At 45.2% G+C, this 22,556-nt stretch overlaps 1 protein-coding gene across 2 annotated transcripts; it reads left to right on the forward strand.

Moving 5' to 3' along the window:
• Positions 1-791: 791 nt before the first annotated feature.
• On the forward strand, positions 792-20,916 carry VRK3 (VRK serine/threonine kinase 3). 2 transcript variants are annotated; one of them, XM_081965873.1, is made up of 14 exons: positions 802-977; positions 3,404-3,534; positions 5,447-5,593; positions 6,777-6,923; positions 7,244-7,293; positions 8,147-8,213; positions 8,446-8,530; positions 9,665-9,767; positions 10,260-10,352; positions 12,734-12,866; positions 14,000-14,120; positions 17,179-17,237; positions 18,781-18,929; positions 20,554-20,916. In XM_081965873.1, the coding sequence occupies exons 1-13, from the start codon at positions 889-891 to the stop codon at positions 18,927-18,929; spliced, it is 1,374 nt and encodes a 457-aa protein (XP_081821999.1). In that variant the 5' UTR covers positions 802-888; the 3' UTR covers positions 20,554-20,916. The 2 variants fall into 2 exon arrangements, 1 of the variants encoding a protein (XP_081821999.1); XR_014176434.1 differs by lacking the exons at positions 18,781-18,929; positions 20,554-20,916 and adding an exon at positions 15,216-15,349 and having other exon boundaries at positions 792-977.
• The last annotated feature ends 1,640 nt before the right edge of the window (positions 20,917-22,556 follow it).

A 22,556-nucleotide genomic window follows, 5' to 3' on the forward strand; every position in this document is an offset into this window, starting at 1 on the left:
ATTAATGCATCATTTATTAATCTAATGATGCATGCATTGCTTTATTTTCCACAGTTTAGCTTTCAGTACCTCAAAGAGCCACCAGGGTGTGCTGTGCGCTGTAAAACAAATCCATTAATTTGAGCTATGGAGCCCGCAATACAATACCCATATTGCACTGATCCGTTGGCTCATTGGGGTATTCCAGACCCTGGGTGGGGAAAATAGGGCGATATGTCAAAAGTACAGAATACGCTGACCTCCCCTGATGGTTCCCATTCACACAATCCAGGTTCCAAAGAGGAAAATCGGGCAATAGATCGTATTTATCTTATGAAATGGAAGATTGTGTTTAATTCTGGCATATGCCGCCCCTGGTGGCTCATAGATGTAACTGCAGGCTCAATGGGGAATCTTAAGGCAAACGCCTATATTGTGGGCAAAACAGGATGAAAGAACATATGATGTACATTCATCGACTTGAGTTATTTAAAAATAATAATAAAACTGAGATTAAAAATTAAATAAAGTCAGAGCCGGCTGGGTGACCGGCTTGGGTTTTAGTGAGGGAAATAGGAAAAATGTATCGTTCTGCCCCTAGTGGCTGACGGAGATACTGCAGAGGCCCAACGCGGCCTATAGGCCAAAGTCATTGCATCCATAAAGCATCATTGGGTACGGCTTGGTCCGTAGGGAAAACGTCCATCTATCTTGGAGGACCAGCTGCTCTCTATGATCCGAGACTTCTCTCCTCCTTCTCTCTTCCCACCCCCCACGAGTTCTAAGTAGGTTTTCAAATTGTCGGGGGCGTGGCCAGGAAAGGAAGAGGGCGTGGCCGCGTACCGGAAACCTGGGCGCGCTGACGCTGCGAAAGCGAAAGTGAAAGCGTCCTTAGCCGCCGACGCCGCTATGAAATCCGGCTGGGCGGCTCGGAAGCGGCGGTCGCGGGCCGAAGAGGGCGACGCGGCCGCCAAGAAGATCTCCGGGCCCGGCGCCGGGTGAGTAGCCCCCTTGCCCGGTCTTTAGGCCTCTGAATAGGCCGGAGCCTCCGATACAGTACGCCTGCCCCAGGGGTCTTGGCGTTGCCAGGGGGTACGGGAAGCTGACTGGGGAATTCTGGGAGTTGAAGTCCACACATCTTCACCTTGCCAGGATTGGAAACATTGTTCTAGTTAGTAGAAGAAAGGAAGTTCAGAATTTCTGGACAATGACAACCTGTAGATCTCCAGCTCTAATCAACCCCTTACTTTGCATAATCATAGATTAGGATTAATAATCATAGATTATAACTAATTCCCACAACACCATCTATTTACTATTTACTGAGAACTGTATTGCTATTCCTCTCATTGCCTGTCTCCTCCCACTTATGACTATAACCATGTTGCTTGTATCTTTACAATTTATATTGTTCTGTTTGTTTCCTAGTATGATTCGATTGCTTATTTAGTATCCTATAACTATCACTAAGTATTGCATCTTTTCATTCTTGATGAATGTATTTTTATTCTCCTTATGTACACTGAGAGCATCTGCACCAAAGACAAATTCCAATCACACTTGGTCAATAAAGAATTCTATTCTATTCCATTCCATTCCATTCCATTTTCTATTCCATTCCATTCTATTCTTTTTTTCTTGAAGGAAGTGCAGTTGTTTGACTGGGCAAAAGATACTAAGCAAAAATTAAGCAAGCTAGAAGGTTGTTTTGTAGACAATAGGTACTTTTCTAGGTGTTAAGACCTACAAAAGCCCTGTTTGGCCTTACCTTTTTATGGAAGGGCGATGAACATGAAGGTCTGTGGAGATTCTCTTGTCATCCAGATCATGGGTTGTCCCAAAGGTGCTTTTTCAGGAGGCAACTGGACTTTCTGCTTTTTCTTTGAAGACGTTTCGCTCCTCATCCAAGAAGCTTCTTCAGCTCTGATTGGATGTGGGGAATGGACGGATTTGTACTCCTTGCCGGCAGCTGGTCATTTACATCCTTTTAGAGCAGTGATTCCCAATCTTTTTTTGGCCATGCCTACCTAAGCCTCTCTAAAATCCTGATGCCACCCCGCTGGTGACATATAATCCTTACTTTACTCAAAAAGTGAACTCTGTTCACAAGGAGGAAGCTTAAAAGGCCATTCACTTGGTTTAAACAAGGTTCAAATTGCCCCCATTAAAAATCAAATTGCCCGCCCTGTGGGGTGTAGGCCCCACATTGGGGACCACTGTTTTGGAGGGTTCTGAAGGTCACCTGGAGGTTTCTCTGTATCTTCAGGGTCACCTGAGTGATGCAAATGGGTGTGGAGCCTTCTTGGAACTGCTGAAAGGATCCGTGTCGTAGATTGGAGAGAGATGATGATGTATTCCTCCTCCCCGGCTCTGTTGAGAATGGGGTGTTGCTTGTCTTCTGCAGAGGCTTTGAGCCTGATCATGAGAAAGAGAAGTAGCCATGGTGGTGAATATTTGTAACTGGGGTTTAGGCTGAGGGTGAAGGTTCCTTCTCCAAGCTTGTGGGTTGGTTTCCGAACATTTTGTTACCAGGCTAGGTGATACCTTCAGTGGAGTTTAAGGTCAAGGTTCCCCTCGTACATATGTGCTAGTCGTTCCTGACACTGGGGGGCAGTGCTCATCTCTGTTTCAAAACCGAACAGCCAGCGCTGTCCAAAGATGTCTCCGTCTGTTATATGAGCTTCTCTTTTCTCCACCCTAATAAAAGACTCCTGCGAGTCCCCTGGACTGCAAGGCCATCTAACTGGTCAGTCCTAGAGGAGATCAACCCCGACTGCTCTTTAGAAGGCCAGATCCTGAAGAGGAAACTCAAAGACTTTGGCCACCGAATTAGAAGGAAGGACTCCCTGGAGAAGAGCCTCATGATGGGAACGATGGAGGGCAAAAGAAGAAGGGGACGGCAGAGAATGTGGGGGCTGGATGGAGTCACCTTGGACTCCAAAGCGATCCAACTGATCAGTCCTAGAGATCAACCCTGACTGCTCTTTAGAAGGCCAGATCCTGAAGAGGAAACTCAAATACTTTGGCCACCTAATCAGAAGGAAGGACTCCCTGGAGAAGAGCCTCATGCTGGGAAAGATTGAGGGCAAAAGAAGAAGGGGACAGCAGAGAAGGAGGCAGCTGGATGGAGTCACCGAAGCAGTCAGCGTGAGCTTGAATGGATTCCAGAGGATGGTAGAGGACAGGAAGGCCTGGAGGAACGTTGTCCATGGGGTCACAATGGGTCAGACACGACTTCACAACTAACAACAAAAATAAAATAAATGTTTCTTTGTTAAAGATTGCTAGGGAGTTCACTTCGGTACTCAGCCTGTATATATATATATATTAAAATCGACCTTCTTTCTGGGCATACACAGCTTTTGTGTATGCATCAGTTACTTACGGATTTGACCTTTTTTCTTTCTTGGTGACTTTTTTCCAGGATGGTCAATTTTTGTCCACAATGCGGACAGAAAGTCGAGGAAATGTTTCACTTCTGTCCGGCTTGCGGAGGCCGGCTTCCGGTTCAAGAAGACGAGCCAATGCAGATCACGCCATCTCCTTCTGTGAAAGGTGTGTGTGAAATTGTATTAATTGAAGGCTGATTAGTCCTTGATTAGTTCCCACCCATTGCTTCTTGTCCTGCCTTCTGGTGCTTTGGAGAATAGCTTGAGCCCCTCTTCTTTGGGGCAGCCCTCAGATATTGGAACGCTGCTATCGTATCACCCCTGGTCCATCTTTTCATTTTACAATTTACATTTATTTACAGTTTATTTATTGACAGCTGTCATGCAATTATAACCTAGCCAGTGGGTTATTGTTGTCCTCAGCAGTTTCGACCTGGATTTTGCTCCATTTTATAACGTTAAATGACTGTTAAACTGAATGACTGCAGTGGTTCACTTAGAATAGAATAAGAGTTGGAAGGGACCTTGGAGGTCTTCTAGTCCAACCTCCTGCCTAGGCAGGAAACCCTATACCACTTTAGACAAATGGCTATCCAACATCTTCTTAAAGACTTCCAGTGTTGGGGCATTCACAACTTCTGGAGGCAACTTCTGTTCCACTGATTAATTGTTCTAACTGTCAGGAAATTTCTCCTTAGTTCTAGGTTGCTTCTCTCCTTGATCAGTTTCCACCCATTGCTTCTTGTTCTACCCTCAGGTGCCTTGGAGAATAGTTTGACTCCCTCTTCTTTGTGGCAAACCCTGAGATATTGGAACACTGCTATCATTCTCCCCATCCCCAGTTAGTCTTTTTACTAAACTAAACATACCCAATTCCTGCAACCGTTCTTCATGTGCTTTAACTTCCAGCCCTCTAATTATCTTCGTTGCTTTTTCTGCACTCTTTCCAGAAGCTTAACATCTTGTTTATAATGTGACCATATGTGTGTGTGTGTGTGTGTGTGTATCAGCACAAATACAACGGAAATGTATCAAAGGCAACATTAAAAATATGGTTTTCTGCCTGGATGGTCTCCTGGAGTGAGCCGAAAGACAGAAAAGGGAAGCAGTGTGTTCCCTCCCATATTTGGGCATACCAGGGGTTGTGACACAATACATACATACATACATACATACATACATACATACATACATACATACATTATATATATGGTGTGTGTGTGTGTGTGTGTGTAATTATTATATAATATAGAGAGTGTGTAGATCTGGTTCTGATCTAACTAAACTACTGGCAGCTTCCTATTCTGAGTTTCTATGTAGGCAAGACAAAAGCAGACTAGAAAGAATTGAAAGAAATATGTTCCTTTTTCAATGAAGTGCTTTCAAGGTGGGGGTCTCAGCCCCTCACAATCGCTCGTACTTTACTATCCATAGCTGCTCAAGCATGCCACATTTTTCTGGTTTGGGGCTTAGGGGTGATTATTTTGGCTGCTCCCACAGTGCCAATGGTAAAATCTAATTTTTTTCCCTACTGGTTCTGTGGGCGTGGCTTGGTGTATGTGTGGGATGTGTGTCATGTGACTGGGTGGGCGTAGCTATGTAGTCATGTGACAGCGGGTGAAAATACAGAAACTCACTAACAATATCCTGCTGGATCAGGGGGTTGGGCTAGATGACCTCTAGGTCCCTTCCAGCCCTGTATTGCTGTGCTCTTTCAAGGTGTCCTCTGAAGCTGCGTCTAGTGCCAGGTTTGTGGTCCTTCCTCCCTCTCCTTTTTCCCTCCCTCCCTCTCTCCTTCCTTCCTTCTTTCCTTCCTTCCTTTCTCTCTTTCTTTCATACCACCCCTTCCACCCTCCCGTTTTTGGCCTAGCACGCCTCAGAGAAGCATCCTGGGAGCAAAAATGGACCCCGAATGCTAAGAAAAAGTAAACGAAAAGTTCTTACCATCGCTCAGGCACAGCTGATGGTCGCAATTTTTTTTTTTAACTTTGTTAAGCATTTTTTATTACCGGTTCGGGCGAACCGGCCCGAACCGGTAGGATTTCACCCTGAACAGCGCCTTCTTCTGTCTTGCTCAGAATTAAGCCAGGGCATCCCGGTTGAGCTACCACCGTTGCCTGACAAGAAAAAGGTGCAGATCGTTTTTCCGAAAAAGGAAATGTCTTCAACCTCTGTTAAAGCTTCTCCCCAGAGCTCAACGGCATCCTTTTCTCCGAAGGCAAAAGGTAAGGATTTATGGACGTGCTCAGGATTAGCAATGCGGGGAACACGATGGTTCAACCTAATAGCGGTGGTCATAAAAATGGGTGGAATCACTTAACCAATGTCTCACGTAGCAACCTAAACGTTGGGCTCCATCGATGCATAACTCGAGTGCTGCGGTGGCCTAGAGGTGGAGCTCTTGCCTCACGATCAGGAGGCTGTGAGTTCGACCCTAGGTAGCGGCAGATATTTCTCTCTCTGGGCACAATGAGAATAGATCTGTCGAATATAACTCTGCATTGGCAACAGGAAGGGCATCAGGCCAGTAAACATTCAGCTCCATTCAGTTTCCCAAACTCCAACCTGCTAAGGGATTTGGGGGGGGGGTCATCATTAAAAGAGAAAATTGTGGTCATACCTTGAGGACTACCTGTCCTCCTCCCTTCTATCCACCCTTCCGCTGGAGAACACGGGTGGATGGGGAAATCCTTGGACTCCTCAAAACCTTTCGGTTGGGTTTTGGCGAATAGAAGCGTATCTGCTTTTAATGCCCAGTTAGGCTGTGTGGAGAAGGTTTCCTCTTTTAAATTCTTGGGAGTGCTCATTAGTCAAGATCTCACCTGGGAAAACAAAATGTCCCTGGTGATTGGAAAGGCCCAACGGAGACTTCATTTCCTTAGAGTCCTGCGAAAAAAATCAGGTGGAACAACGGCTGATGATCTCTTTCTATCGGTCCACCATAGAAAGTGTCCTCACATGTTGCATTATAGTATGGTGCGCTGGTTTAACAGCTGCAGACAGGAAGGCCCTACAGAGAGGCATCAATTCAGCACAAGAAACCATCGGTTGCCCTCTGACACCACTGGATGACATCGCCAGATCTCGCTGCTTTAGCAGAGTAAAGGAAGATACTCAGAGATGATTGACACCCTGGTCAGTGTCTCTTCACACTTTCTACCATCGGGCAGAAGGCATCAAAGTAGAGCCAGCCGAACAAACAGGTTTAAAGATCGTTTCTATCCTTGGGCTGTGAGACTTTTAAATACAACCACAATCGCTCCACGCACACGCTAGTTTCTTTTTCTTTCTTTTTTCGTTTCTGCTATAATTTTGCACCAGTGAGGCTAAAGCCAATGTCGTTGTATTTATTTTGCACAATGACCATAAAGACTCGACTGAAATCAGCACCTCTCTTGTATTATGAAGGAAAGACGACTTACCGATCGCCAAAGAAGGAAAAATGTCTTTGCGTAAAACCTCTCTCGGAGCGTGAAATTTTGACTGACCTGAACAATAAGGAGTGGATGATTTTGAAGCTTCTGAGCCAGTCGGATCGTAGGCTGATCTATGAAGGTATTCAGGGGGGATTTTACCCATTTGTGGGGAGGGGGAGAAAACGTGCAGCTTGGTGCTCTATATTTTTCCGAAGGTGAACCTATCGTGAAAATGATAGCTTTCCCTTCCTGAGTTTGGAGTCTTCTTGAATCAAGTAAAAACCTTAAAATAAACTGAAGGCGTAGTAGGCTGAAATATTGTCAATATTTCCATTTTTCTCAAGCGAAAGGAAGAATCATGAAACTGTTAAGCTCTGTTAGATCCCGCGCCTTTAAGGGCCTAAATGAAGCTCTCTTGCGTTCCCTACCAATTTGTCATTTTGTTTTATTTTTTCACAGCAAGGTTAACGTCGGAATGCTCACCAAAGCACAAATACACCCTCAAAGTGGTGAGTTCAAATCTCGGGGGTTAGATAATAGCGTAGAATTTTTCCATGGAGCAGAACTGGATTTTCAGCTTGCTAAAGATAGGATTGCTCGCATTTCTGCTTATTGCTGTCATCGGCCAAGGTTTTATACACGTCTAAAGTTTAAAACGAGATGAGAAAATTACAACCCCCTCTGAGCGGTTTACAGAGTCAGCCTTATTGCCCAAAACAATCTGGGTCCTCGTTTTACCGACCTCGGAAAGATGGAAGGCTGAGTTAACCTTGACCCAGTCAGGATCGAACTCCTGGCGGTGGGCAGAGTCAGCCTGCAATATTGCATTCTAACCACTGTGCACCATGGATGGATGCATGGATGAATGGAAGGAAGGAAAGGAAGGAAGGAAGGAAGGAAGGAAGGAAGGAAGGAAGGAAGGAAGGAAGGAAGGAAGGAAGGAAGGAAGGACAATACTGTGTTTCCCTGAAAATAAGACCGGGTCTTATTTTCTTTTGAACCTCGAAATAATCACTTGGCCAATCACGAGGAGACTGAGAGTTCTAGTCCTGTCTTAGGCATCAAAGCCAATTGGGTTTAGGCCAATCACGAGGAGACTGAGAGTTCTAGTCCTGTCTTAGGCATGAAAGCTAGCTGGGTGACTTTAGCCCAGTCCTCCTCTCTTATCCCAACCCACCTCACAGGGTTGTTGCGAGGAAAAGAGGAAGAGGAAGGTATGGTGACTACGCTCGCCTCCTCGAGTTATTTGTAAATATAATAAAGGTGGGATACACACACACACACACACACACACACACACACACACACTGTCTGTCTTTGTCCAAGAACTTCAGTGCTGCCTGTTAATCTTTCTCTTCTCAGGATGCCAAAGAGGGAAAGCTGTTTAACGAACAGAACTTTCTCCAGCGAGCTGCCAAGAAAGTCACAGGTAAAAACAAACATTGGGGGGCTCCTGCGCCCCTTTCTAAGTGGGTCTTAGGGACACGAACACAGGACGCCATCCTCAAACCTCTCTTGGCCCGCTTGTGAAATCTCGAATCTCTTGTTGTTCTGCTTCCGATGTGGGGCAGTTTGCGGGGGGGAGGGGGTGCATGTCAGCACAGGCTGTGCTACACCTCTCTTTGTACACCTCTCCTGTCCCGTTTGATCTCTCCTTGCAGTGGAGAAATGGAAGAAGCAATACTTAATGCCATTCCTGGGGATACCAGAATGTGTTGGTTTTGGCCTCCATGAGACTAGCTACAGGTGAGTCCCAGTGAGAGGAGAGTTTGATCTCTGTTCTTCTCCCGTCTCACAACAACTCTGTGGATCTTCCACTTTTTGGCGCAGGACTAAAGCCATTCTTCAGAATGGAGAAGAGCCACCGTGGCGCAGTGGTTAGAGTGCAGTACTGCAGGCTACTTCTGCTGCCTGCCGGCTTGCCTGCAGTTTGGCAGTTCGAATCTCGCCAGGCTCCAGGTTGACTCTGCCTTCCATCCTTCCGAGGTGGATAAAATGAGGACCCAGATTGTTGGGAGCGAGAGGCTGACTCTGTAAACCGCTTAGAGGGGGCTGTAAAGGGGCTGTGAAGCGGTATATAAGGCTAATTGCTAGCGCTATTCTTCTGTTGCCATTCCTTGCACGGCCTGCGATTTGAATAGATCCAAGTTGATCTTCAACATTCTCATTTTGTATTTAGCAAAAGTTTGTATTTAGCAAAAGTTTGTATTTTGCTTTTGAGCAATAGCACTTATATGCTGCTTTACAGCCTTTACAATGTGCCAAAGCACCGAAAACTGAGGACCGGGCGTCCGGCCTGCGCATGCCTGGTTTTTGGCTTATTTTGGGCCGTTTCAGGGAATTTTGGGGGTCGCTTTTCAGGCTGTTTTTCTACCTGTTTTTGACCTGTAAAACGGCCCCAAAATCAGCCTGTTTTGGGGGCATTTTTTAAGCCGTTTTCAGGCCATTTTCTGGCACCTGTAAAGACCAACTGGCTGGCACGTGCTGTAAACCAGAAGAGCAGCTGGCGATGGTGCATGTGCCCACAGAGAGGGCTCTGCATGCCACCTCTGGCACATATGCCCTCGGTTCGCCATCACAGACCTATAGACAGAAATCTCACCACTCCAAAACAACTATTTGCAGCACCAAATATTCTCCGAGAATCTCTAGGGAGGAGCCTTCTTAACGCTCTTTCTCCCACCAAACTATCTAAGCTTCACCACCTCTCTGATCTCGAGAAGGCGGACCCTCCCCCCCCCCTGGGAATCCAGGCTGCATTCCACCACACTCGCTTCCCTCATTCCTGGTGGTTTTTAAAACCAGCAGATGACCACGAGTAGAGGCACACTGTGGCGGGCAATTCAATTCACACGCAGTGCCATCTCCTTTGATTGGCAGGTTCCTGGTCTTTCCCGAATTGGGTCGATCTCTTCAGTCAATCCTGGACGACAACAAAAACAAGATGTCGGAGAAAGCCGTTTTGCAGCTTGCAGTCAGGCTGGTATGGGCATGCTAGAAAGCCACAGAGTGGGGAAGGAATTTCTCTAATGGGCAGGAGGGGTGGGCCTTGGGAATTTGCACTGTCAGGGGAAAAATTTCTCCCTGAACTAGTGAGGCTTTAGACCGCGGCTTTTCCAAACAGGCATATCCTCAAGGTGTGAAAAATAAAATAAAATCCCGGAAACATATTCTAATTGAAAACAAACTTTTAATACAAAAATAATAAAATAAAGAAATAAACAAATCTATCTAATTGTTACATTTTGGCAAGAACAGCTTGTCTCCCAGTTTTCCTGGCAGACGGACAAACATCAAAAGGAAAGAAGTCTCTGGAATGTGTGATGAAATAAACATGTTAAGCATGCGCAATAAATCATTGTCAGATAAAAACTTATGACCTGCGCAGTAACTCTTTCAGTTCAGCTAGCAAACATTTAACGCAGTGACTTGCACTACTGACACTTCCTGTCTCTGTCTTTCTCTTTGCCTCTAGCTCGATGTCCTGGAGTACCTTCACGAAAATGAGTATACCCACGGGGATCTGGCTGCTGAAAACATATATGTGAATCCAGCTGATCTTACTGTGGTAAGGCAAGGAGCAGGGGCTCTCTTAAGACAGCGGTTCTCAACCTGTGGGTCGGGACCCCTTTGGGGGGGTGTCGAACGACCCTTTCACAGGGGTCGCCTAAGACCATCGGAAAACACATATTTTCGATGGTCTTAGGAACCACCGAGGCACCAATTGGATGGTTGGGGGTCATCACAACACGAGGAACTGTTATTAAAGGGTTGCGGCATTGGGAAGGTTGAGAACCACTGTGTTAAGACAACTCGTCACGGCCAACTTGCCGCGGGACAAAAGTTACATACTATCGAAGAAACAGTGAAGTGGAATAATTAAAGAAAGAACGTAGAAGGCGAGACAAAACGAAACGTGAATGACAAAATTCAAAGTCATTTTTAAACCATTAAAGAAAATGGTTGAATTGGGCTGCCGAGAGTTTTCCCCGTGGTGAATTGGCTGCAGGGAATTGCCCCTGGAGGGTTGGCCACGGCATGTTGGCCATGGCGCATTTGGCAGTGGTGAGTTGGCCCATTCCAAGGAGCAGACGCGATGGCTCAGTGGCTAAGACGCTGAGCTTGTCGATCAGAAAGGTTGACAGTTCCGCGGTTCAAATCCCTAGCGCTGAGTAACGGAGTGAGCTCCCGTTACTTGTCCCAGCTTCTGCCAACCTAGCAGTTTGAAAGCATGTAAAAAATGCAAGTCGAAAAATAGGGACCACCTTTGGTGGGAAGGTAACACGTTCCGTGCACCTTTGGCGTTTAGTCATGCCGGCCACATGACCGCGGAGACGTCTTCGGACAGCGCTGGCTCTTTGGCTTTGAAATGGAGATGAGCACCGCCCCCTAGAGTCAGAAACGACTAACACATATGTACGAGGGGAACCTTTATCTTTAAGGAGCAGAGAACAAGGCAGGGCCTCTAATGAGGTTGTACAGGCCTCAAATCCAGCAAAAGTGCCGGCAGAGTCAGCATTCGGAAGTGAGAAATGCAAAAAAAAAGCTAGCCATTTTCCTCTCCGGAGGAAAAGAAATACTTAACGACTGCAATGGTGAACGCTTGGATTATGGTTATTGAGAAAAGCAGTCACACGGGCACTTCACTTAAAGACCACAAAATCATAGTTCGGGGCTCAGATGTGGTCCTAACTTGTTGACTACCAGTAGAGGACTTTGAAGAAAAGCTGCCATTCAAAAGCAGCTTTGCTCAAAAGAGGATGAGGAAAAAAACTCCAGACTGGTCCAACTTGACTCTTTGGTGTGAGGGATGGAGAAAGACTGACCGTCAAGCTTTTAAGACTCTGTTGTTATAAATTTTAACAATGGAGTGTTAATATTCATTGTGGTGTCCACTACTCACTTAACAATGGTCTCGCGGCAACAGAAATTCGGGGCTCGGTTGTGGTCGTAAGTCCTACCTGTAGCTTTTTTTAAGAATCTTCTGCTCTTCTTCATTCTTTTTATTTTTATTTTATTGATTTTCTATTAAACACATTTCTTAGTGCTTAATAAACATTGTGCTGTCTGGATATATAATTTGCTTAACAATACATGTTACATTCTTAATCTCCATCCCTTTTCTCCAACCATTGATAAAATAAATTCCACCTTTGATAATATTCTGCGTCCTCTCTCTGTTTAATTCTCAATGTCAATCTATCCATTTCTGCACAACCTAGTATCTTTGTGACTATTGCTTCATCTTCTGGTATATCTTCATTTTTCCAATATTGTGCAAAAATAATCCTCGCTGCTGTTAAGACATGTAATGTTAAATACGTACCGTATTTTTTGGAGTATAAGACGTACCTTTTCCTCCCAAAAAAGAGGGTGAAAATCTGGGTGCGTCTTATACACTGAATGCAGCACTTTTGGCCTACCGAACCCCCCCCCCCTTTGCAAAAATGAACATGCAGAGGGTTTGGGAGGCTTGCAAAATGCTCCTAAGGGCGGGGGGGGGCAGAACTGGGCCGTTTTTGCTCATTCCCCCAGCCGTAGGAGCACTCTACAAGTCTCCCAAAGCCTCTGCATGTTCTTTATTTGGGGTGGGGGGCAAAAAACGAGGTGTGCAGGGAGTTTGGGAGGCCTGCAGAGTTCAAAATTTTTTTAAAAAAATTTACCTCTTCAAAATTGTGGTGCATCTTATACTCTGGTGCGTCTTATAGCCTGAAAAATACGGTACTTTTCTTATCAGGTTTTCCTTGATATTATACCTAAAGAACAATTCGGGCTTAAAATCTACATGTTTTCCTATCATCTTTTCTAAACCATCTGTGTATCATTGCCCATTTTTTTTCTTTTGTTTTGACACAAGTCCACCACAAATGATCAAATGTGCCCGGTTTTTTTGGGGTTACATTTCCAACGTTTGCTAGACCAACTCTCTTCTTCCTTCTTCTGCCCCAGGTTACTTTAGCGGATTTCAGCTTCGCCTTTCGATACAGCCCTGGGGGCAAACACGTCCCTCGGCGGGACTGCAGCCGGACTCCCCACGAAGGCACCTTGGAGTTCATCAGCCTGGACAGCCACAGGGGAGCTGGTGAGACCCCCATTGCAAACTCAGGTCTAGATTTGCCCACGACGCCTCTCTCTCTCTCGGGAGAGTTGCGTTGGCTGCCAATTGGCATCCAGGTTCAATTCAGGATCCTGGTTGCCACCTTGAAAGCCCTACATCAGTGGTCCCCAACCTTTGTGGCTTGGCAGCCTGGCTTGGGGCGGGAGGAGGGGGAGAGAAACCAGGCCGTTTGAGTGCATGCACACACACACACACACACACACACACACACACACACAGCTCCAGTCACCCAAGAGAGAAGAGAAGCTTTTTAGGATGCGGTCTCTGCTCCTTCGGGCTTCTCCACGCCGAAAACTTTTGCAAAGCCTAAAGAAGGGGTGAAATCCAGCAGGTTCCGGAGAACCGGTCGTGGAAATTTTGAGTAGTTCGGAGAACCGGCAAACGCCACCTCCGGCTGGACCCAGAGTGGGGAGGGAATGGGGATTTTGCAGTATCCTTCCCCTGGAGTGGGGAGGGAATGGGGATTTTGCAGTATCCTTCCCCTGGAGTGGAGAGGGAATGGAGATTTTGCAGTATCCTTCCCCTGGAGTGGGGAGGGAATGGGGATTTTGCAGTATCCTTCCCCTGGAGTGGGGAGGGAATGGGGATTTTGCAGTATCCTTCCCCTGGAGTGGGGAGGGAATGGGGATTTTGCAGTATCCTTCCCCTGGAGTGGGGAAGGAATGGGGATTTTGCAGTATCCTTCCCCTGGAGTGGGGAGGGAATGGGGATTTTGCAGTATCCTTCCCCTGGAGTGGGGAGGGAATGGGGATTTTGCAGTATCCTTCCCCTGCCACGCCCACCAAGCGTCAAAAAAAAATTGAATGTCACCACTGGCCTGAAGCATCGCGAGGTTGCTCTCCCAAAGCCTTTTGTCTGTTTGCAAAAGCTCTTGGCACAGAGAAGGGAAGCCTTGGGTGCGGTGGGGGGGGAGGGTGTCACGCTCTCATACTCCTACAGACTCACCGAAGTTCAGAGCAGCAAGTGCAAGACTCGTAATCCACCCAGAATCACTCCATCATCATGAGATGAGGGACGTGTAAGTTTCATCTTCTCTATGTAAAATCTCCCTCCCTCTCTCTCTTAACGGGGAATCTTCTCGTTTTGTCCCTTAACAGCTCCGTCCCGTCGAAGCGACCTAGAGTCCTTGGGTTACTGCCTGGCAAAATGGCTGTGTGGGGCCCTTCCCTGGTCTGCAGAGCTGGCAGATCCCTGCGCGGTCAGAGAGGAAAAAGAAAGGTGTGTGTCGCACTTGCAACTCTCGGCAACTGCCTGCTGGGACAAGGGTTATTTTGGTTACCACCAGCCAAAGTTGCGGTGGCTACTGAGCTTTGATAACGGGATCCTGTTTTTTTCTTCATCCTGGCCACGCAACTCCCTCTATCTTTCATCCCGGAGAGACAAAAAAAAAATCCCAATAGAAGAGGATGTCTGTAGATCCAAGAGTTGAATTGTGAAGACCTTGGTGCTCTCTGAGCTTGGTGGGTTTTCTTGCAGACATTTCATTACCCAACTAGGTAACATCATCAGCGATAGAAGGGAGAGGAACTTGCAAAGAGGAGGAAGGAGAGAAGGAGGTGGAGATGGAGGATTGTGCTCTCTGAGTTTTGTTGTTGCCTTGCAGATGTTTCGTTACCCAACTAGGTAATTTCATCAGTGCTAGAAGAGAATGGAGTTTGTGGAGTGATGAGAATGGGAAGAGAATGGGAGGGGGGAAAGGAGGAGGAGGAAGAGAGGGGAAAGGGGGGAAGAAAGACTGGGATTCTGGGTGCTCTCTGAGCTTGGTGGTCTTCTTGCAGACATTTCATTACCAAACTCGGTAACATCATCAGTGATAGAAGGGAGTGGGGTTTGTGGGAGAAAGGAGGAGGAGGAGCTGATTGTGGGGTCAATGGTGCTCTCTGAGCTTGGTTGTTTCCTTGCAGACGTTTCATTACCCAACTAGGTAACTTCATCAGTGCTAGAAGAGAATGGAGTTTGTGGAGTGATGAGAATGGGAAGAGAATGGGAGGGGGAAAGGAGGAGGAGGAGGAGGAGAGGGGAACTGGGGGAGGAGAAAGACTGTGAGGTCCTTGGTGCTCTCTGAGCTTGGTTGTTTCCTTGCAGATGTTTCATTACCCAACTAGGTAACATCATCAGGGCTAGAAGGAGTGGGATTTTCTTTTTGTTTACATACAGCAACGAGCCCTGTCAGTGTTAGTGGGGCTCTTGTTTCCTGTTTGACTGTCTGGTCCCCATAAAACGAACATCTGTAGCTCAGGGTTGAACCCCAAAGTCCTTAATGCTCTCTGAATTTGTTTGTTGTTACAGATGTTTCATTATCCCACAACACAGGTGTTACAAAGGAGTGTTGTTTGCTGTCGGCTTATACACAAACAACTAAACAAAAAGCAGTAGCCCAACCAAGGGGCTCTCAACGAGGAAACAACAATCCCAGAAACACCTACGGGGCAAGCTCTTGTATGCAGGTGGTCCTCGACTTACGACAATACTGGAGCCCCAAGTTTCTGCTGTTAATGGAGACATTTGTTAAGTGAATTTTGCCTCATTTTACAACTTCTCTCGCCCCAACCGTTAAGTGAATCCCTGCAGTTGATTCGTTAGTCACTCGGCTGTTAAGTGAACCTTCTGTTCCTTTGCCAGCTTTGAATTGTGATTTCATTTTAACGTAGGTTTTTTTCAACTTTTGAGAGTTTGGGAGCAAGATTAGCTCCCTTGGGTTTTGGTCTCAGCAGAGAGAAGATTTATAAAATTCCTACAGAAGGGTAGATGAAATCAAATAAATGAAGAATACACATAGTCCTTGGCTTGCGATCACAATTGAGCCCAAAATTCCCGTTGCTAAGTGAGACACGCGTTAAGACACGAGTTTTGCTCCGTTTTAGGGGCCTTTCTTGCCAGAGTTGTTAAAGTGAATCACTGCAGTTAGTCACCCAGTCCTTAAGTGAATCTGGCTCTCCTAATGACTTGGCTTGTCAGAAGGTCGCAAGCGGGGATCATGTGATCCTGGGACCGCCCAGCAACGGTCATAAATAGGAACCAGTTGCCAGGCGTCGGAATTGTGTTGCAAAGGCCGTCCCTGTAAAAAACGGTCATGTCCCATTTTTTTCAGCGCTGATGCAACTCTGATCGGTCACTAAATGATCTGTTGTAACTCGAGGACTACCTGAATGAACAGACAGCGAACCCCTCTCCCTTCTAGCACTGAAGATGTTAACTAGTCTGGGAATGAAATACCTGCAAGCCAGCGAAGAGAGTACCAAGGCCAACACGAAATAGCTCCATGATGCCAAGAGATAAACTTTAAAGGAAACGCCGTGTTAACCGGAGCCAAATGTCCTCATACCGGATCGTGCCGACCTTCTCTTGGGGACATTGACCTGGCCTTCAAAATCAGGGTGGATTTGAAATAAATCAAGTCGATTTAAATTGAATTCAAATTGTGATTTACATCACTAGTACAAAGGCTTGATTTAAATCAATTTGCGACAGGCCCTAATTAAATCATGAGCCTCGAGCCAAGCTTCAAAAGAAACCCAGTTATTTATTAGGAGCTTCATGTCAGCATGTTGCAAGTGGAGCCAGCTCTGACCCTGTTTCCCCTCTCCGCTCCCCCCTCCCCCGCCAAGGTGTGTAATCAGTCACATTCTCCAATGAAGCAATTTCGCGGGGGGGTGTACTCGTACTGGATCATACCGACCTTCTCTTTGGGACATTAACCTTCAAAATCAGGGTGGATTTGATTTAAACCAAGTCGATTTAAATTTAATTAAAATTGTGATTTAAATTACTAGTACAAAGGCTTGCTTTAAATCAACTCGCTGTCAGTGTTCCGACATGCCCTATTTAAATCATGAGTCTCGAGCCAAATTTGAAAAGCAATCCAGTTATTTATTAGGAGCTCCATGTTGGCACATTGCAAGTGGAGCCAACTCTGACCCTACTTAATTTACCTCCCGGCTCTGACCCTGTTCCTCCCCCCCCCAAGGTGTGTCATCAGTCACATTCTCCAACAAAGGAATTTCGAGGGTTGTAGAAATCACTCCCCTCTGGCCGCTGTGGGTAACTGCGGAGATGGCCTTGACAGAGGGCTGGAATGTGTTTTTGTTTTGACTGAAGTGTTCCCTCGCTGCAGCTGCAAAGTTCGTTTTCCCATCCGCCCTGCCTATGGCAACTCGAGAGCAGGCCAGATGCTTTGCGAGTTGACACTTGATTGAATGTGTGTTGTGAATGCACAATTCTCGTCTCAGCTGTACTTCTCTTGTTTAAGAGATTCATGTTGTCGTTGCCATTGTAGGTGGAAAGCGGATATTATCAAAAGTCCAAGACTGTCTTCCAGTTGGGGAGCCTTACCAGGTAAAGGCAGCTTGACTTGTTCTCCTGTTAGCATCCTAATTTTCACTTCAGGGTTTACTTCTTAGAGGGTGGCGCAGTGGTTAGAAGGCAGTATTGCAGGCTGACAGCAGTTCGATTCTCACCGGCTCAAGGTTGACTCAGCCTTCCATCCTTCCGAGGTGGGTAAAATGGGGACCAGGATTGTTGGGGGCAAGAGAGGCTGACTCTGTAAACTGCTTAGAGAGGGCTGTAAAAGCATTGTGAAGCGGTGTATAAGTCTAAAGGCTATTGCTCTTCCTTCCTTCCCTCCCTCCTTCCTTCCTTCCTTCCTTCCACAGTGCACAGTGGTTAGAATGCAGCATTTCAGGCTAACTGCTCACTGCCAGGAGTTTGATCCTGACCAGCTCAAGGTTGACTCAGCCTTCCATCCTTCCGAGGTGGATAAAATGAGGACCCAGATTGTTGGGGGCAAGAGGCCGACTCTGTAAACCCACTTAGAGAGGGGGTGTAAAAGCACTGTGAAGCAGTATATAAGTCTAAGTGCTATTGCTACTTCATGGTTGATTCCACATTAAAGGTGGTCCTCAACTTAACGACCACAATTGAGGCTGCAGTCTCTGTTGCTAAGTGAGACAGTTGTTAAGGGAGTTTTGCCCCTCTTTATGACCTGTCCTGCCACAGTTGTTAAGTGAATCTCTGCAGTTGTTAAGATACAATATGGTTGTTAAGCATCCCCGTGGACCTTGCTTGTCCGAAGGTGGCAAAAGAGAACCACCGGGATTCCCTGGGACACTGCAACCGTCACAAGTACATGCCAGTTGCCAAGCGTCCGCATCTTGATCACATGACCCGTGGGAAAGCTGCAACTGGTGTAAGCGTGAGAAATGATCGTAAGTCACTTTATTTAGTGCCGTTGTAAGATTGAACGGTCACTAAACAAATTGTTGTAAGTCGAAGACTACCTGTATTCTCAATGAGAAATAATCCAGTGTGACTTTGCACAGCCAGTTTGTCACAGTATGGCTGGCTGGGGAATTCTGGGAGTTCAAGTCCACTCATCTTAAATATTGCCCTAGTTGACAAACGCTGCAGAATTTGCAGTTAGGAGTTCTGTCATCCCAGGTCATGGTCCCACTGTTGCAGCAAAGGTGCATCCTTGTGCTGCATTTTCTGTGAACTGCAATTTGCCTTTTTTTGTCTATTTGCATATCTAGGAGACAACCAGATAAATAGTTCTCATTTCCTATTGTCTAGAACAATAGATAGAGAGACGTGGTGGCTCAGTGGCTAAGATGCTGAGCTTGTCGATCAGAAAGGTCGGCAGTTCAGCGATTCAAATCCCTAGCGCCGTGTAACGGAGTAAGCTCCCGTTACTTGTCCCTTGGGGAATTCTGGGAGTTGAAGTCCACTCATCTAAAAGTTGCCAATTTGAAAAAAAAAACCATTGATCTAAGCCATAGGTTGTAGCATCACAAACATTGCAATCGTTACTTAGAGCAGCTCTTTTCATTGTCGTCCATGGAGATCTGTTTGATTAACTGATTGATTGATTGATTTTTTAAAGAATCCATAAAGAAATACCTGCAACAAGTAATGACTTTGGAATATGAAGAAAAACCAAACTACGAAGAACTGCGAGTGTTATTTACGAAGCCTCTCCAGCTGATGAGAGCATCGGCCTATGACTCAGTGGACCTCAGAGTAGCGCCCTAGGTGAGCTGTGATTCGATCTCCAGTCCCATCAAAAGAGCATCACAGGCCCTGCTAGGTGGCAGATTTTTTGTGTTGAGAGTATTACTTAAAAAGGAAAGAAAGATATAACAAAAGAAGACATTTGCTTAAGCTGGCCACTTCTTAGCTTGGCATAGCTGGAGATATCTGGAACAGGTAGGTAAATTTTGGGTGGGTGGGTGGATAAGATGAGAAAAATGTAGGTGGATTGATGGATGGATGGATGGATGGATGGATGATAGAGAAAGGATAGGATAAGATAGATGATAGATAGATAGATAGATAGATAGATAGATAGATAGATAGATAGATAGATGATAGATAGATAGATAGATAGATAGATAGATAGATAGATAGATAGATAGATAGATAGATAGATAGATGATAGATAGATAGATAGATGATAGATAGATAGATAGATGATAGATGATAGATAGATGATAGATACATGATGATAGGTAGGTAGGTAGGTAAGTAGGTAGGTAGATAGATGATAGATAGATAGATGATAGATAGATAGATAGATAGATAGATAGATAGATAGATGATAGATGATAGATAGATAGATGTGGGTGGGTGGATGGATGGATGGATGGATAAGATGATATGGATAGACAGACAGTTAAGATAGAAGATGGAGGTAGGTAGGTAGGTGGATGGGTATATAGCTGGGTAATATAGATGGATGGATAAGATGAATGGATAAGATGATATAGACAGACAGACAGTTAGATAGAAGATGGATGTACTGGTATGTAGGTACTGGTACGTAGGTAGGTGGATGGGTGGTAGAGATAGGTGGATGGATGGATGGATAAGATGATGTAGACAGACAGACAGATAGATAGAAGAGATATGTAGGTACCAGTATGTCGGTAGGTGGATGGGTAGATGAATGGGTGATAGAGATAGATAGGTAGGTATATGGATGGATGGATGGATAAGAATGGATGGAAGGATAAGATGATATAGACAGATAGATACAAGATGGATGTAGGTACCGGTATGTAGGTAGGTGGATGAGTAGATAGATGGATGATAAAGACAGGTAGGTAGACGGATGAATGGATGATGGACAGCAGACAGACAGGCTGTTGAGGCACTTTATGGCTTCCCCCAGCAGCTTGTTTGCCAAATCGAAGCAGCCAGTTTTCATGCAAGATTCCTTCAACGTATCAGGAGTGTAATGTGTAGTTCAACCCTTACCAAGGGTAAAGAAGAGAAGAACGATAAGCCTTTTGCTCGCCTCACTTATCGCACGGTTCATTATTCACACCCTCCTCTTTGCCCTCGTGTTGTGAGCAGTGACGTTGAAAGTGGTTAAAATTCCCCAAGCACAGATGTTGAGATGGGAAAAACAGCTTCTCCTGGGATCTTGTCCTATCTGGGTACCGACGTTTTGCCTTGGGCTGTGATGCCAAATGGCTACGGTTAGTTCAGAGACATTTAAGCGATTACAGCTTTGTATTAAGCAGTGGTGGCTCATCCTTTCATTAGATGATGTTTTCAGTAGCAGAGTTAATAATTTGTCATTATTTAGCTTCTCCCTTTACCCTGACAAACTTGTTTTTGGGTGTGTGTTTCTCCCCCCCCCCTTCTTTTTAAGGTTTTCGGAAAGCTGAACATGAAGAGAAATGAAGAACAAGAATGAATCATCTGGCTTTACAAGTCTTGAAAAATGCAGTTAAGAGTTGAATTCACTGGAACGTCTTTGCACTGGAGCAGTTTGGCAACGTGAATTGTGTGTGTTTGCTTTTTAGCTCCGATTTTTAATAGAGAGGGAAAGTGGTTTTCTTGGAAATGTTTGTTAGGATTTTGCGGCAACCTTTTGTAAGCTAAATATTTATCCGGGGACATAATTTAATGCATTCTAGAAAATCTTTCTTTGGTAAATATTACTTGCACATAATTTATAAAGGGCCTTTTATCAGCTGCCCAAATATTCAGATTAAGCCCTAACTTTTTTTTTTTTTTTTTTAAAAAGGAGGGGAGAAGGATTGTAAATATTTTAATTTTGTTTTTAATCTTGCTTTTAGTGTCTTAAAAGTTCGTTTTATTCTATTGCATCCCTATTTCATTCTATTATTTTATGCCAGGGTTAAATATGTTTTGCCAGGCAGAAGGACCGAGAAAAAGTTTTTAATCTTTTAAACGTGTGCTTTGTTGATTTTGTGGTTTAAAAAACAAATTGTATGGTGCGGTCCAAGTTTGTTTTGTGTGATCTTTGGTTGATAGAAAAATCTAGCAACGTTGAGCTCCTTTTGTAGGCAACATTTGAGATCGGCTCCTGATCTTTGTGGGATACCACTACATTTCCCCCTGCTTTGGTCCATAATTATTATAAATTAATTTATATTAGAATAGATTCTCACCAACAGTTCTATTTATTATAATAGAACGTGCTGAGAATCTGATTTAAATGTCAGATGAAGTTAAAAATAAGACACTATTAACCCAAACCCACGTTTTGTATCAGGTAAAAATCCATGTATTAATCTGTAATGTAGGAGAAACATTCAATTGGAATTGAAATTGGGCTCAGTTGATGGGGAAAATGAAGAAATTACAGTTTCGGAATGCCATACTTTTAAGAAATTGTGCACCTCTAGCTAATGCAGCATCTTTCTAATAACTGAGCTCAATAGTAGTAACTCTGAGAGGGATCTTGGAGTCCTAGTGGACAACCATTTAAATAGGAGCCAGCCGTGTGCAGCAGCTGCCAAAAAAGCCAACACAGTTCTAGGCTGCATCAACAGAGGGATAGAATCAAGATCACGTGAAGTGTTAATACCACTTTATAAGGCCTTGGTAAGGCCACACTTGGAATACTGCATTCAGTTCTGGTCGCCACGATGTAGAAAAGATGTGGAGACTCTAGAAAGAGTGCAGAGAAGAGCAACAAAGAGGATTAGGGGACAGAAGGCTAAAACATATGAAGAACGGTTGCAGGAACTGGGCATGTCTAGTTTAATGAAAAGAAGGACTAGGGGAGACATGATAGCAGTCTTCCAATATCTCAGGGGCTGCCACAAAGAAGAGGGAGTCAAGCTATTCTCCAAGGCACCTGAGGGTAGAACAAGAAGCAATGGATAGAAACTAATCAAGGAGAGAAGCAACTTAGAACTAAGGAGACATTTCCTGACAATGAGCATAAAAAACCAGTGAAACAGGTTTCCTTCAAACATTGTGGGTGCCCCATCAAGAAGAGGCTGGACGGCCACTTGTGCGGAATGGTAAAAGGCCTCCTGTTTTGAGCAGGGGGTTGGAGTAGATGACCTCCAAGGACTCTTCCAACTCTGTCATTTTATTTTAATTTACTTGCCTGTATCTGTGCCTGATGCACAAGACTTGCAGGACAAATGAGAAATGGCATACAGAATAACAGAGTTGGAAGGGATCTTGGCTGTCCAGTCTCCGCTTAAAAACCTCCAGTGATGAAGCACCCACAGCTTCTGAAGGCCAGCTATTCCACCAGCGAATTATTCTGTCAGGAAATTTCTCCTTATTTCTAGGTTGGTTCTCTCTTTGATTAGTTTCCATCCATTGCTTCTTGTCCTGCCTTCAGATGCTTTGGATAATAGATTGACACCCACACCCACACCTCTTCTT

Source organism: Natrix helvetica (genome assembly GCF_964273705.1).
Source record: "Natrix helvetica genome assembly, chromosome: 13".
NCBI classification, from domain to species: domain Eukaryota; kingdom Metazoa; phylum Chordata; class Lepidosauria; order Squamata; family Natricidae; genus Natrix; species Natrix helvetica.